The sequence below is a fragment of the Saccopteryx leptura genome, chromosome 3, assembly GCF_036850995.1.
Source record: "Saccopteryx leptura isolate mSacLep1 chromosome 3, mSacLep1_pri_phased_curated, whole genome shotgun sequence".
Classification (NCBI taxonomy): Eukaryota; Metazoa; Chordata; class Mammalia; order Chiroptera; family Emballonuridae; genus Saccopteryx; species Saccopteryx leptura.
Window position 1 is genome coordinate 126,955,951 of NC_089505.1, and position 16,373 is coordinate 126,972,323.

The following is a 16,373-nucleotide window of genomic DNA, read 5'->3' on the forward strand; positions in this document are numbered from 1 at the left end:
CAGGTCTTCCCAACATAAGAGGTTTAATATCCACTCCCCACATTAAAGTGGGACTTTGTGGTGGTAAACTCTTTGGGTAAGGGTGAATGCAAAGTAAACTTCCCCCTTCCCTATCTCCTCTTTTCTCTACTTTATCATGAAATTGAAGGGAGAATTGCTAGTACTGAACAGAAAAAGGGGAGGAAAAAGAGAAAGGGAAATAAAAAACCCAGAAGAACCTTATCCTTGATGTAGAATTGCTGCCAAAATTCTCATTACGTAGGTGATCAAAGAAACCCCAAACCATGAATTGAATATAAATTGGTTCCAGAGTGTTTGTAACCTAGGTACTTAATAGGAGCAAATGCAAGGATTCATTTAGAAGAAAGCATCTTTCTTCTAGGCTTTGAGAACTCTTCAAATAAATTTTCAAGAACATACAGTCAAAGAAAATCAAGCATTAAAAAAACAAGGCACCCCTGGCTGGTTGGCTCAGTGGTAGAGCCTCGGCCTGGCGTGCGGAAGTCCCGGGTTCGATTCCCGGCCAGGGCACACAGGAGAAGCGCCCATCTGCTTCTCCACCCCTCCCCCTCTCCTTCCTCTCTCTCTCTCTCTCTTCCCCTCCCGCGGCCGAGGCTCCATTGGAGCAAAGATGGCCCGGGCGCTGGGGATGGCTCCTTGGCCTCTGCCCCAGGCGCTAGAGTGGCTCTGGTCGCGGCAGAGCGACGCCCTGGAGGGGCAGAGCATCGCCCCCTGGTGGGCAGAGCGTCGCCCCCTGGTGGGCGTGCCGGGTGGATCCCGGTCGGGCGCATGCGGGAGTCTGTCTGACTGTCTCTCCCCGTTTCCAGCTTCAGAAAAAGTGCAAAAAAAAAAAAACCCCCCCAAAAAACAGGGCACCATAACTGAGAATCAGGAGAAAGAGAAGAGATCTTTGAAGACTTTGAAAACTGGACTTAATTGAACATAGATGTAGGCATGATTACTATGTTTAAAGAATAAAAGACAATCTTGGAAATATCTTAAGAGTGTAGGAAACTTCAAAAAGAAACACTATAGACCTTAAACAAACAATAATAGAATTTATAGAAAAGAAAAACAAAATAATTAAAAATTCAAAAGATAGGTTTGATAGCATATATTATATATGACTAAAAAGAATTTATGATACTGGATTAGATTATAATTATTTAGAATATGCTATAGAGAGAAAGAAGTCGAGGATTTGCAGTAAGTTTAAGCTATATGGAGGATAGTGTGCTAAGGTATATTAAAGGTTTAATTGGAATTAACAGAGAAGAAGTGGTGAGAGAGAAAATAGGGTGTAGGCATTTCGTTTATCTTTCCAGAATAACAGTGCTTAATTTCATTGATTTTTTTTTATTGTTTGTTTCTATTAATTTTTTAGTCTCTATTTCATATATTTATTTCTAGTCTGATCTTTGTTTTACCTAATTCTTTCCTTCTAGCTTTGGGCTTAGTTTGTTCTTTTTCTAATTCTTTAAGGTATAAAGTTAGGTCGCTTATTTGATTTTTTAGAGAGAGAGGAAAGGAGACAGAGAGACAGGAACATGAGTCTGTTCCTGTATGTGTCCCGACTGGGGACGGAATCTGGCAGCCTCAGTGCTTCAGGACAGTGAATGCTCTAACTAACCGAGCTATCTGGCCAGGGCCCTGATTTCTTAATAAAGGCATTTATTGCTAAGTTTTTGTTTTTTTTTTAAATTTTTTTAAATTTTATTTATTCATTTTAGAAAGGAGAGAGAGAGGAGAGAGATAGAGAGAGAAGGGGGGGGAAGAGCAGGAAGCATCAACTCCCATATGTGCCTTGACCAGGCAAGCTCAGGGTTTTGAACTGGCGACCTCAGCATTTCCAGGTTATTGCTAAGTTTTGATATGTTATGTTTTCATTTTAATTTGTCTGAAGATATTTTTGATACCTCTTTTGATTTCTTCCTTGAGCCATTGGTTGTTCAAGCTGTTTCCAGTGGCTTTTCCATATGAACTGCCTGTCTTGGTTCAGACTTCCCTCAAGTCTTTCAAAGAAGCAGCATCTGGATTCAGTGTGCTTTGTACCTCTGGTTCACAGCTTGGCCTCACTGGGGCACCTCCGAGCCCAGCACAAGTAGTAGCCACCTGTAGATTACTTTGTAGCTCATGCCAGGTGGCCCCAGGTAGAACACAGGTGGTGGCTGATGTTGGCCTATATTTCCCAGGAGGCCTCAGAGCCAGCACACTGGGTGGACAGCTTCAAGCCACATCAAAGCCCCAGCCAACCACCTCCATAAGCAGGGCACTCAAGAGGCAGACATAGCAGGCACCAAAACCCTGCCAAAGTAAGTCCTGCTCTGTGGGGTGGGCCCCTGCACACCTGATCTCCCATGGTGATTGGTGGTTGCAGCCAGTCTTTGCAGCCCATTGGCCTGGGGTTAATCCCTCCCATTGATATAACAACAGCAATCAAGGCTCAAATACAAGAGGAGGGTGTACACACACACACATAAGGGAGTACACTTTGTATGCCCAGCTTAGGTGATTTGGGAGGCTGTGCCACTAGACCCTATAGAACACTTACTACCTAAGGCCACTTTATCAAGCCTAGGAGATGTAGCAGCTCTACTTAATACATAGATACAAACGCAAGGATGAGCCAAAATGAGGAGACGAAAGAAACATGTCCCAAATAAAAGAACAGAACAAAACTCTGAAAAAGAACTAAACAAAGTGGAGGCAAGGAATCTACTGGATACAGAATTCAAAACACTAGTTATAAATATGCGCAATGAACTTTGTGAGAACTTCAACAAAGAGATAGGAAACATAAAAATGGAGATAAGAAACAAAAAGAAAGTCAGAAATGAAGACTACTAACTGAAATGAAGAATACATTATAGGGAATCAACAGTGGAGTAGATAAAGCAGAGGATCAAATCAGAGATTGGAATGTAAGGAAGCAAAATCATCCAATCAAAACAGTAAAAAGAAAAAAATAGTTAAAAAAAACCCTGAAGATAATGTAAAGAGCCTATGGAACAACTTCAGGTGTGCCAACATTTGCATCATTGGTGTGCTAAAAGGAGAAGAGAAAGAGCAACAAATTGAAAACCTATTTGAAAAAAATGATAGAAGCCTAACCAGGCGGTGATGCAGTGTATCAGAACATCAGACTAGGATGCTGAGGACCCAGGTTCGAAACCCCAAAGTTGCCGGCTTGAGCGCAGGCTCATCTGGCTTGAGCATGGGCTCACCAGCTTGAGCACAGGGTCATATGAGCATGGGAGCATAGATATGACCCCATGGTCACTGGCTTGAGCTCAAGGTTGCTGAGTTGAGCAAGTGGTCACTGGCTTGGCTGGAGCCCCCTAGTCAAGGCACATATGAGGAAACAATCAATGAAAAACTAAGGTGCACCGCAACTATGAGTTGATGCTTCTCATCTCTCTCCCTTCCTGTCTTTCTGTCCCTGTCTGTCCCTCCCTCTCCCTCACCCACCTCTTGCTTAAAAGAAAAAAAACAAAAACAATGATACAAAACTTTCCTAACCTGGTAAAGGAAATAGACATACAAGGCCATTCTCTCCAATACTTGTTATTTCTTGTCTTTGATAATAGCTATTCTAACAGATGTAAGATGATATCTCATGTTGGTTGTTTTTGTTTCTTTTTTTCTTTTTCTTTTTCTTTTTCTTTTTTGTATTTTTCTGAAGTTGGAAACGGGGAGGCAGTCAGACAGACTCCCGCATGCGCCTGACCGGGATCCACCCGGCACGCCCACCAGGGGGCGATGCTCTGCCCATCTGGGGCGTAGCTCTGTTGCAACCAGAGCCATTCTAGCGCCTGAGGCAGAGGCCACAGAGCCCTCAGCGCCCAGGCCAACTTTGCTCCAATGGAGCCTCGGCTGCGGGAGGGGAAGAGAGAGACAGAGAGGAAGGAGAGGGGGAGGGGTGGAGAAGCAGATGCGCGCTTCTCCTGTGTGCCCTGGCCGGAAATCGAACCTGGGACTCCTGCACGCCAGGCTGACGCTCTACCATTGAGCCAACCGGCCAGGGCTCGTGTTGTTTTGATGTGCCTATTGGCCATCTGTATGTCTTTGGAAAAATTTCTATTCAGATCGTCTGCCCATTTCTAAATTTGGTTGTTTGTTTTATGTTGTTGAGTTGTGTGAGTTCTTTATATATTTTGGATCTTACCCTCTTTTTGATGTATACATTTTGCAAATATCTTCTCCTGTCCAGTAGGTTGCCTTTTCATTTTGTTGATCGTTTTCTTTGTTGTGCAGAAGCATTTGATGTAGTCCCATTTGTTATTTTTGCTTTTGTTGTCCGTGCCTTTGGAGTCATATCCCCCCACCCCCATCCCTGGAGAAAAAAAAAAAAGGAAAGAAAAATCACTAAGACCAAAGTTAAGGAGCTTATCACCTGTGTTTTTTTCTAGGAATTTTATGGTTTCAGGTCTTACGCTCAAGTGATTAATTTATTTTGAGTCAATTTTTGTGGTGTAAGATAGTGGTCTACTTTTATTCTTTTGTATGTGGCTGTCCAGTTTTCCCAATGCCATACAGTAAAAATTGTTCTTTCTCCATTGTATGTCCTTGGCTCCTATGTTGTAAATTGTTTATATATGTGAAGGTTTATTTTTGGTCTCTGTTCTGTTCCATGAGGTATATGCCTGTTTTTATGCCAATGTAGTATTTTGATTACTATAGCTTTGTAGTTTGTTTGATTAGGGAATGTGATACCTCCAGCTTTTCTTTCTCAAGATTGCTTTGGCTATTCTGAGTCTTTTGTGATTCTATACAAATTTTAGAATTATTTGTTCTAGTTGTGTGAAATATATTTTTGGAATTTTTAATGGGGTTGCATTGAATCTGTAGATTGCTGTGGGTAGTATGGACATTTTAACTACATTTTTTGTTTTTTTTTAACCATATTAATTCTTTTGATCCATGAATGTGGAATATCCATTTTTTTGTGTGTATCTTCAGTTTCTTTCAACAGTGTCTTGTAGGTTTCAGTGTACAGGTCTTTTACTTCCTTTGTTAAATTTATTCCTAAATATTTTATTTATTTATGTTTTTAAAAATATTTATTGAAGGCCCTGGCCAGTTGGCTCAGCGGTAGAGCATCGGCCTGGCGTGTGGGGGACCTGGGTACGATTCCGGCCAGGGCACATAGGAGAAGCGCCCATTTGCTTCTCCACCCCCACCCCCTCCTTCCTCTCTGTCTCTCTCTTCCCCTCCCGCAGCCAAGGCTCCATTGGAGCAAAGATGGCCCGGGCGCTGGGGATGGCTCCTTGGCCTCTGCCCCAGGTGCTAGAGTGGCTCTGGTCGCGGCAGAGCAACGCCCCGGAGGGGCAGAGCATCGCCCCCTGGTGGGCAGAGCTTCGCCCCTGGTGGGCGTGCCGGGTGGATCCCAGTCGGGCGCATGCGGGAGTCTGTCTGACTGTCTCTCCCCATTTCCAGCTTCAGAAAAATACAAAAAATAAATAAATAAATAAATAAATAAATAAAATATTTATTGACTCTAGGGAGAGAGAGAGAGGAAGAGAGAGATCTATTTGTTGTTCCATTTTACTTATGCATTTATTGTTTGATTCTTGAGGATCAAACCCCCAACCTTGGTGTATTGGAATGATTCTCTAACCAACTGAGCTACCTGGCAAGGGGTAGTATTTTATTATTTTTGATGCAATTTAAAATGAGATTTTAAGAAAATTTCTCTTTCTGATAGTTTGTTTTCTTGTGTATAGAAATGCCAGTGTTTTGTATATTGATTTTGTATCCTGCAACTTTACTGAATTCAATCCACAGTTTTTTTTGTGTGGAGTCTTTCAGGTTTTCTTTGTATAGTTTATATATTTTGTATAGTTTATGTCATTTGCAGATAGTGACAGTTTTATTTCCAACTTGTATAATTTATATTTCTTTTTCTTATTTGATTGCTGTGGTAATGACTTCTGATACTATATTGAATACAAGTGGTGGAATGGGCCTTATTGTTTTGTTCCTGCTCTTAGAGGGAGCTTTAAGCTTTTTGCTATTGAGTCTGATATTACCTGTGGGTGTTTCATAGGTGGCCTTCATTATGCTGAGGTATGTTCCCTCTATATCTACTTTGTTGAGAGTTTTATTTTTTATCTTAACTGGATGTTAGATTTTGTAAAATGCTTTTTCTGCATCTATTGAGATGATCATATGATCTTTTTCATTTTATTAATGTGGTTTATCATATTGATTGATTTGCAGATGTTGAATCATTTTTTCATCCTTGGGATAAATCTCACTTGAACATGCTATGTGATCCATTTAATGTATTGATGAATTCCATTTACTAATATTTTATTCAGGATCTTTGCATCTTTGTTCATGAGGGATATAGGCCTGTAATTTTCTTTTGTTTTGCTATCAGGGTAATGCTGACCATGTGAAATGAGTTTGGAAGCATTCTCTCTTGTTCAATTTTTTGGAAGAGTTTGAGAAGGATAGATATTAAGTCTTCTTTGAATATTTAGTAGAATTTACATGTGAAGCCATCTAGTTCTGAACTTTTGTTTGCTGGGAGGTTTTTTGTTTTTTGTTTTTAATTCCTAATTCAATGTTCTCACTAGTAATTGGTCTGTTCAGATTTATTGTTTCCTCATGGTTCAGTCCTGGAAAGTAGTGTGTTTCTAGGAATTTATCATTTTTTTCTAGATTGTTGTTGGCATATAATTGTTCATAGTAGTCTATTATGATATTTTGTATTTCTGTTGTATCAGTTGTAACTTCTTTTTCATTTTTTATTTTATTTTTTTGAGCCCTTGCCACTTTGAGTCTTGAATTCATTATGCATTATTATATACATTATTATTTTATTTTATTTTTAATATTATTTTAGTTTTTGAGAAACAGGAAGAGGGGAATCAAGAGAGAGAGAAGCATCAGCTTGTTCAACTTAGCTGTGCATCCATTGATTGCTTCTTATACGTGCCTTGACTGGGGCTTGAATTGGCAACCTCAGGGTCAAGCCAGCATCCTTGGGATTGAACCAGCGACCCCTGGATTGAACTGGTGACTCCAGAATTAAGCTGGCAACCCCAGGATTGAACCAGCAACTCTGGGTTTCAGTTGGCGATTCTGGGATCAAACCAGTGACCTGAGCAGTTCAGGATGATGCACTATTCACTGTGACACCATCAGGGCTATTTAAATTTTTATTTACTTTTGTCCTCATTACCTTTCAATCTCTTCCCTCTCAAATGTAAATGCCAGATGAGCAGAGATTTTATTCGATGTTTTCAACTGCTTTTCAACATTGTCCATTTTTGGTTTGTATTGCATTTAAAATAAGCAAATGTCTTAGTAACACTGTAATAGTTGAAAGAAACACTATCAGGCCAAGTGCTTATTAATTTTGTTTTTTCCTTTTTCTTAGAGTCCAAACATGACTAATCCACTTGATAAACATGTTGAAGTCTTGATCAATAAGTATGGATTGAGCCCCCATCCAATTACTGCTCAGATGTTTGCACATGCCGGAAAAGAGCACATGGAAAAATATGGTATGTTAAAAGAAACTTAAGGCTTATTGGTTAATACATGTTACATAGATGTGATGAGAAATAACGGGTATTTATTAAGAGACTGTGTAGGTTGCCAGGATACATATGACATAAAATGGTTTTTGTTTTTTTTTGTATTTTTCTGAAGTGAGAAGTGGGGAGACAGAAAGACAGACTCCCGCATGCGCCTGACCAGGATCCACCCAGCAAACTCACCAGAGGGTGATGCTGTGCCCATCTGGGCCATTGCTCCCTTGCAGCTGGAACCATTCTAGCACCTGAGGCGGAAGCCATAGAGCCATCCTCAGTGCCCAGGCCAACTTTGCTCCAATGGAGCCTTGGCTGCAGTAGGGGAAGAGAGAGATAGAGAGGAAGGAGGGGGAGAGGGGTGGAGAAGCAGATGAGCGCTTCTCCTGTGTGCCCTGGCCAGAATCAAACCCGGGACTTCCACACACCAGGCTGACGTTCTACTGTTGAGCCAACTGGCCAGGGCCATAAAATGGTTTTTGTATTAAGTTGAAGAAATTGTCTCTGTTGAATTTTGTTGTCAAGAACGTATTTATATATTGGACATCCTATTGGAAGTACCTAGAATGTTTTAAAACCAGAAATTGAAATAGGGAAAAAATAACATATCCTGACTGGTCATGGCACAGTGGATAGAGCATTGACCTGGGATACTAAGATCCCAGTTTCAAAACCCCAAGGTTGCTGGCTTGAGCACAGGCTGACCCCGCTTGAGCACAGGCTCATCAGCTTGAGCACAGGATTACTGGCTTGAGTATGGAATCATCGATGTGATCCCATGGTTGCTGGCTTGAGCCCAAAGGCATTGACTTGAAGCCCAAGCCACTGGCTTGAGCAAGGGGTCACTGGCTCAGCTGGAGCCCCTGGCCAGGAACATAGGAGAAGCAATCAATGAACAATTAAAGTGCCACGGCTACAAGTTGATGCTTCTCATCTCTCTCCCTTCCTGCCTCCATCTCTGTCCTCCCCCCAAAAGAAAAGAAAAAGAACATATATCTTGTCTCCTTTAATCATGGACTATAAATTCAGGTTCATTAGTTCTGAATGTGGTAATAAGTTTGCTCTTGATAATAAGTTTATATACTCAAATTTTATTCCTCATAAAAATTTTACTTATAGTAATAGATTTTTATCATTAAATTTTATTCTTAGTACTCAGTACATCATCATCCTTCATTCCATAGTTATTATTATTTTTATTTTTTTGTATTTTTCTGAAGCTGGAAACGGGGAGAGACAGTCAGACAGACTCCCGCATGCGCCCGACCGGGATCCACCCTGCATGCCCACCAGGGGCGACGCTCTGCCCACCAGGGGGCGATGCTCTGCCCCTCTGGGGCGTCGCTCTGCCGCGACCAGAGCCACTCGAGCACCTGGGGCAGAGGCCAAGGAGCCATCCCCAGCGCCTGGGCCATCCTTGCTCCAATGGAGCCTCGGCTGCGGGAGGGGAAGAGAGAGACAGAGAGGAAGAGGGGGGTGGAGAAGCAAATGGGCGCTTCTCCTATGTGCCCTAGCGGGAATCGAACCTGGGTGCCCCGCACGCCAGGCCGACGCTCTACCGCTGAGCCAACCGGCCAGGGCCTATTTTTATTTTTTTAGCAAAAGAGAGAGACAGACAGGAAGGGAGAGAGATGAGAAGTATCAACTCGTAGCTGTAACACTTTAGTTGTTTATTGATTCCTCCTCATATGTGCCTTGACCAGTAGCTCCAGCTGAGCTAGTGACCCCTTTGCTCAAGCCAGTGACCTTGGGCTTCAAGTCAGTGACCTTTGGGCTCAAGCCACTGACCATGGGGTCATGTCTATGATCCTATACTCAAGCTGGTGACCTCGGGGTTTTGAACCTAGGTCCTCTGTCCCAGGTCCCAGGTCAATGCTCTGTCCACTATGCCACCACCTGATTAGGCATGTCATTCCATAATGTTTTATGAGTTGTAAATTTTATGGTTGATTTTTATATTTTAGGCAAACATACTAATTTTTTGACTGAACGTCAATAATTGGCCTGCCTTAGCCAGTTAAAGCATGGGATAGTGCAAATAGGATTTTCATTTTTTATTGTATGAACTTGAACCAGTGCCTTGTTGTATATTGTGAGATAAGAAAGAAAATTTTCATGCTATAGGTTCAGCATTCCTGTTCTTTGTAGAAAAAAAATATCCCAAGTTTGATAGCCAAAATCAAGTAATCAGAAAGGAAAGAAATCTCCAAGGAAAAATGGTGGGGTCGTATAGAGGAGCACTGCCAATCTTTAGCTATGGAAATTTTCTTTCTTGTACCTATTTTCTTTCTTGTACCTATTTTAAACTCAGTCTATTCTAGTCTGGCTTCCCTCCTTCCTCAAGGCTTTCACTGATCACTATGTTGCCATATTCAGTAAATACTTTTCAAACCCAATTTAACAGACCTCAGCAGCATTAATTCTTTTTGATCACTTTTTTCCTTTCTTTTCTTTTTTTATAAATTTTTATTAATTTTAATGGGGTGATATCAATAAATCAGGGTACATATGTTCAAAGAAAACATGTCCAGGTTATCTTGTCATTCAATTATGTTGCATACCCATCACCCAAAGTCAGATCGTCCTCCGTCACCTTCTATCTAGTTTTCTTTGTACCCCCCCCCCCCCCCCCCCCGTAACCACCACACTCTTGTCCATGTCTCTTAGTCTCGTTTTTATGTCCCACCTATGTATGGAATCGTGCAGTTCTTGGTTTTTTCTGATTTACTTATTTCACTCTGTATAATGTTATCAAGATCCAACCATTTTGTTGTAAACGATCTGATGTCATCATTTCTTATGGCTGAGTAGTATTCCATAGTGTATATGTGCCACATCTTCTTTATCCAGTCATCTATTAAAGGGCTGTTTGGTTGTTTCCATGTCTTGGCCACTGTGAATAATGTTGCAATGAACATGGGGCTACATGTGTCTTTATATATCAATGTCTCTGAGTTTTGGGGGTATATACCCAGTAGAGGGATTGCTGGGTCATAAGGTAGTTCTATTTTCAGTTTTTTGAGGAACCAACACACTTTCTTCCATAATGGTTGTACTACTTGACATTCCCACCAACAGTGAATGAGGGTTCCTTTTTCTCCACAGCCTCTCCAACATTTGCTATTAACTGTCTTGTTGATAATAGCTAATCTAACAGGTATGAGGTGGTATCTCATTATAGTTTTGTTTGCATTTCTCTAATGACTAATGAAGATGAGCATCTCTTCATATATCTGTTAGCCATTTGTATTTCTTCCTGGGAGAAGTGTCTGTTCAGGTCCTCTTCCCATTTTTTTTTATTGGATTGTTTCTTTGTTTGTTGTTGAGTTTTATGAGTTCTTTGTATATTTTGGATATTAGGCCCTTATCTGAGCTGTTGTTTGAAAATATCATCTCCCATTTAGTTGGCTGTCTGTTTATTTTGTTGTCAGTTTCTCTTGCTGAACAAAAACTTCTTAGTCTGATGTAGTCCCATTCATTTATCTTTGCCTTCACTTCTATGGCTTCTGGAGTCAAATTCATAAAATGCTCTTTAAAACCAAGGTCCATGAGTTTAGAACTTATGTCTTCTTCTATGTACTTTTATTGTTTCAGGTCTTATATTTAGGTCTTTGATCCATTTTGAATTAATTTTAGTTCAAGGGGACAAACTGTAGTCGAGTTTCATTCTTTTGCATGTGGTTTTCCAGTTTTCCAGCACCATTTGTTGAAGAGGATTTCTTTTCTCCATTGTGTGTTGTTGGTCTCTTTATCGAAAATTATTTGACTATATATATGTGGTTTTATTTCTGGACTTTCTATTCTGTTCCATTGGTCTGAGTGTCCATTTTTCTGCCAATACCATGCTGTTTTGATTGTCGTGGCTCTAATATAGTTTGAAGTCAGGTATTGTAATGCTCCCAGCTTCATTTTTTTTTCCTTAGGATTGCTTTGGCTATTCGGGTTTTTTTATAGTTAGATCACTTTTTTCTTGAAGGATTTTCTTCTCTTGGCCTCTGTGACACCTCATTCTCCTGGTTTTTCTTACCTCTTTGGCTATTCCAAGCACTGTCCTAGGCACTGGAATATAGTAGTGTATAAAGTTAGCTATTTCTATATAATAAACCACTCCAAAACTCAGTGATTTTAAACAATATTTATTTATTATAGCCTACAGGTCTGTAGATTGACTGGGAACCAGCTGATCTAAGCTGAGTTGAGTTCTTCCTGTCTGGGTGAATTATATAACTGTAGGTTGGTTGGAGGCTCTGTTCTACTTTTATTTGACTGGGTTTATGTCTCTCATCCTCCTACTGGGATGAGAGGGCCAACCCTGGCATATCCTTTTTCTGGTTAAAGCAGAAGCACGAGAGAGTAATCTGCAACATGCAAGTCCTTTTGAGACTTAAGTTGTTGACTAAAGTAGTCACATGGCAAACTCGGAGTCAAGGGATAGGGAAGTATACTGCACTTCTTTTGTGGTAGGAAATTTCACAGTCAGACAGCAAAGGACAGTCAGGAGGGAAAAAGAACTAGATAGGTTAATGCATTCATTCACAGGCAACAAATAAACAGATGAGATCTGAGGCTTTTGCTTAAATTTCTACTAGGGGAGAAATAATAACACATGAACAAAACTAAGATAATGTCAGATAATTATTAGTCCTGTGAAGAAAATGAAACAAGTTAAGATACTTGTGGGTAGTGAGGAGCAAACTTAGGATAATTAGTGATGGCCTCTATTCTTGTATATCCACTTGGCATCTCTGTTTGTATATTTAACAGGCTTCTCAAATTTAACATGTTCAAATACAGACTCTTAATTTTGTTCTCTCATTATCTTAATCTTTCCCCTCCTCCATTTTTCTAAAGTGGCACTTAGATGTTCAAAGCAGAAACGTGTTATCTTTGACGTCATTCTCTCTTTCCCCTCCTCCAGTCCCTCTCTATGTTCTTTTAATTGTACCTCTTAATTAGATTTCTTCCTTCCAATTCCTTTCATTACCACAGCTCTTACCATAGGACAGAATTTTTTAAACTGCAAGCTTAAAAAATGGCCTGCTTAGGAAATTAAAGAATTAAGTCAATAGGTTGAAACCAGCATTTTTTAAAATCTAAACTTTTGTTATATATTATAATTCAGTACAGAGAAACATAACTTAGTGAATTCTAACAGAGCTTGTAACTGATCTAAATCACTTCCCTGGTCTAAAATAGGTTGCTGACATACAAGAATGCTCTCTGTAGATATTTTTTGTCTTAAGGACATGGTGGGACTCCTGTTAATCTTGTTGGGTCACCCCATTAGACAGAAAGCTACACCTGCCAATGTCTTTGAGGTAAGCCCTTCTCTACCTTGGGTTTCTGCTGAGATGGCTGAAGAACATTCTTTTTTTTTTTTTTTTTTTTTTTTTTTACAGAGACAGAGTGAGAGTCAGAGAGAGATAGGGACAGACAGACAGAAACAGAGAGAGATGAGAAGCATCAATCATCAGTTTTTCGTTGTGACACCTCACTTGTTCATTGATTGCTTTCTCATATGTGCCTTGACCGTGGGCCTTCAGCAGACTGAGTAACCCCTTGCGCGAGCCAGTGACCTTGGGTCCAAGCTGGTGAGCTTTGCTCAAACCAGATGAGCCCGCGCTCAAACTGGCGACCTCGGGGTCTCGAACCTGGGTCCTCGGCAGCCCAGTCCAATGCTCTATCCACTGTGCCACTACCTGGTCAGGCCTGAGGAACATTCTTAAGCTTCCTTAGCAGCCCTTTGTTTGATTCAAAGAATTTTTGAGGCACTACCTTTTTCTCTTTAGAGGACTTTTTCCCTGTCTGACCGGTGCTCTGAGGTATCACCTTTGTTCTTTTGAGCTCTTTTTCTTTTTTAAAAAATATTTTATTTATTGATTTTAGAGAGAAGAAAGAGAGAGAAATGGAGGGGGGCAAGAAGCATCAATTCGCAGTGGTTGCTTTTAGTATGTGCCTTGAGGGGCAAGCCTGGGGTTTCTAACCAGTGATCTCAGCATTCCAGGTCACCACTTTATCCACTGTGCCACCACAGGTCAGGCTATTCTTGAGGTCTTAAGAAAAGATTTGTCATACCCTTGGCTTCATCTTTGGACCATGCTGTCCTGCAGTGCCCTCGCTTTGATCTTTGCTCAAAGGCCATTTCTTACTTTGACCATTTTTTACACCTTGACAGGTTGAGAATTTTCAATACCATCAAGTCCTGAATCCTTTTTGTTTAATAGTCCTTTCCTCAATATAGCTACATAGAAATTTTCTGTAAGCAGCAAGAAGCCATGTGGAAACTTCAATATTTTGCTTATTATCTAATTTCCACATAACTGAAAGTAATCCTGTTACTAGGATTTCTTTTACTATTGTAACAAGAATCCTCTGGTTCTCAGTAAGGTTTTTATCTTTTTGCAAACTCTCACCTGTAGCATCCTCAGAGGACCTCGAGGCTTTTCGTGATCGTTTTCTTTAAGGCAGTTTAGCCTTTCACTAGCAGGTTCCTTAAAACCTACCTCCTGGTTCCAAGGTCATTCCTATATTTTACATTTTTGTTCAGTGTAACTCCACTTCCAGTACTTAGTCATCTTAGGCTGCCATAACAAAATACCATAGACTGGGTGGCTCAAACAACAGACATTTATTTCTCACAGTTCTAGAGGCTGGGAAGTTCAAGACCAAGGTGTAAAATAGGTTTATTCTGAGGCCTCTTCTCATGACTTATATGCAGCTGCCATCTCACTGTGTGCTTATATGAATTCTTCTTTTGTGTGGTTGGGCAGAGAGATAGAGACATACAGACAGACAAATATCTTTTTCTTCCTCTTCTTTTAAGGGCCCTAATTCCATCGTTAGGACTTTGTTCTCATGACCTCATCTACCCTAATTACCTCCCCAAAACTTCATCTTCAAATGCCATCACCTTGAATATTAGAACTTCAACGTATCAATTTGGGGGTGTACAATTCAGTCCATAGTGTTCAGGGACCAAATATGTATTCATTATCTATTACTGTGTAACAATGAGGCTCTTATTTTTAAAAATTATTTTGGCCCTGGCCGGTTGGCTCAGTGGATAGAGCGTTGGCCCAGTGTGCAGACGTCCCAGGTTCGATCCCCAGTCAGGGCACACTGGAGAAGTGCCCATCTGCTTTCTTCCCCTTCGTCTCCCCCTTCTCTTCCTCTTCCCCTCCTGCAGCCAGTGGCTTGATTGGTTCAAGTGGCAGCCCTGGGTGCTGAGGATAGCTTGGTTGATTTGAGCATCAGTCCCAGACAGGGGTTGTTGGGTGGATCCCTGTCAGGATCCACATGCGAGAGTCTATTCTTCGGTCTCCCATCCTCTCACTTCAAAACAAAACAAAACAAAATAAAACACCATTTCTTGTTTTTATCCCTCTGGTCTAGTCTCTCTGTGTAAGCTCACTGGCCTCCTTTCATTGTGTTCAGTAAGCCAAACTATTCCCTGCCTCAGCTTCCTTTTCCCTTTGGCCACAGTGTTCGTTACTTCATTCTTTCAGGCTCAGCTCCATCTCATCCTGTAGGTCTTATATCATTAATACTCAACAAAAGAATCTCCACTTGGATGTCTAATAGGCATCTCAAATTTAACAGGTCTAAAACTGAAGCCCTAATTCTTTCCATGGAAGACGTCCTAATTCTTCCTTTCCTTTCCTATCATTCTTTCTGAAGTTTTCCCTATCCAATAAATTACGCCATCTTTCTAGGACCTTTGGCCAAAAATATAGAAGCCATTCTTAATTCTACTCAAATCTGACATTCAATATATCAGCAAATCTTTTTGCTTATTTCTCAGAATATCCATTTTTCACCATTTCCATCACTTCTGCTATAATGCAAGCCACCATAATTTCTCACCTGGACTCTAACAGTCTCCTAACTAGTCTTTTTTTTTTTTTTAAGATTTTATTTATTCATTATAGAGAGGAGAGAGAGAGAGAGAGAGAGAGAGAGAGAAGGGGGGAAGGAGCAGGAAGCATCAACTCCCATATGTGCCTTGACCAGGTAAGCCCAGGGTTTTGAACCGGCAACCTCAGCGTTTCCAGGTTGACGCTTTATCCATTGCGCCACCACAGGTCAGGCACCTAACTAGTCTTTTTATTTTTTTTTGAGATGGAGAGAGGGACAGGTAGGGAAAGACAGACAGGAAGGGAGAGAGATGAGAAGCATCAGTTCTTTGTTGCATCACCTTAGTTGTTCATTGATTGCTTTCTCATGTGTCTTGACTGGTGGGCTACAGCAGACTGAGTGGCCCCTTGTTCAAGCCAGCAACCTTGGGCTCGAGCTGGTGAGCCTTTCTCAAATTAGATGAGCCTGCACTCAAACCTGGGTCCTCTGCGCCCCAGTCTGATACTCTATCCACTGCTCCACCACCTGGTCAGGCCTAATTTGTTTTTCTATTTCTGCTTGTGTACTTCTATAGTCAGTCTTTACAGCTAGAGCAGTGCTTTTAAAGTATAAGCCAGAGCCTTTCACTTCTCTGCTCAAAACTCTTCATTGTGCCTGACCGGACAGTGGCACAGTGGTAGAACGTTGGTCTGGGACATTGATCCAGGGTTTGAAACCCTGAGGTCACTGCCTTGAACATGGGCTCATCTGCACGTCTCTTTTTATGCCAGTACCATGCTGTTTTGATTTCAGTGGCTGGCTTACCAGCTTGAGCACATAGTCCCCAGCTTGAGCATGGCTGGTTTGAAGACCAAGATTGCTGACTTGAGCCCACCGGTCAAGGCACATGTAAGAAAGCAGTCAATGAAAAACTAAAGTGCTGCAACTCTGAGCTGGTGTTTCTCATCTCTCTCATTTATCTGTCTGTCCCTGTCTGTT

At 41.1% G+C, this 16,373-nt stretch overlaps 1 protein-coding gene across 1 annotated transcript in view; it reads left to right on the forward strand.

Moving 5' to 3' along the window:
- SCP2 (sterol carrier protein 2) overlaps positions 1 to 16,373 on the forward strand; it is a 142,587-nt gene that overhangs the window by 49,258 nt on the left and 76,956 nt on the right. Inside the window, exon 6 of the mRNA XM_066376299.1 lies at positions 7,388 to 7,514. Within this exon, the coding sequence (XP_066232396.1) occupies positions 7,388 to 7,514 (127 nt within the window). The remainder of the gene's footprint in view (positions 1 to 7,387; positions 7,515 to 16,373) is intronic.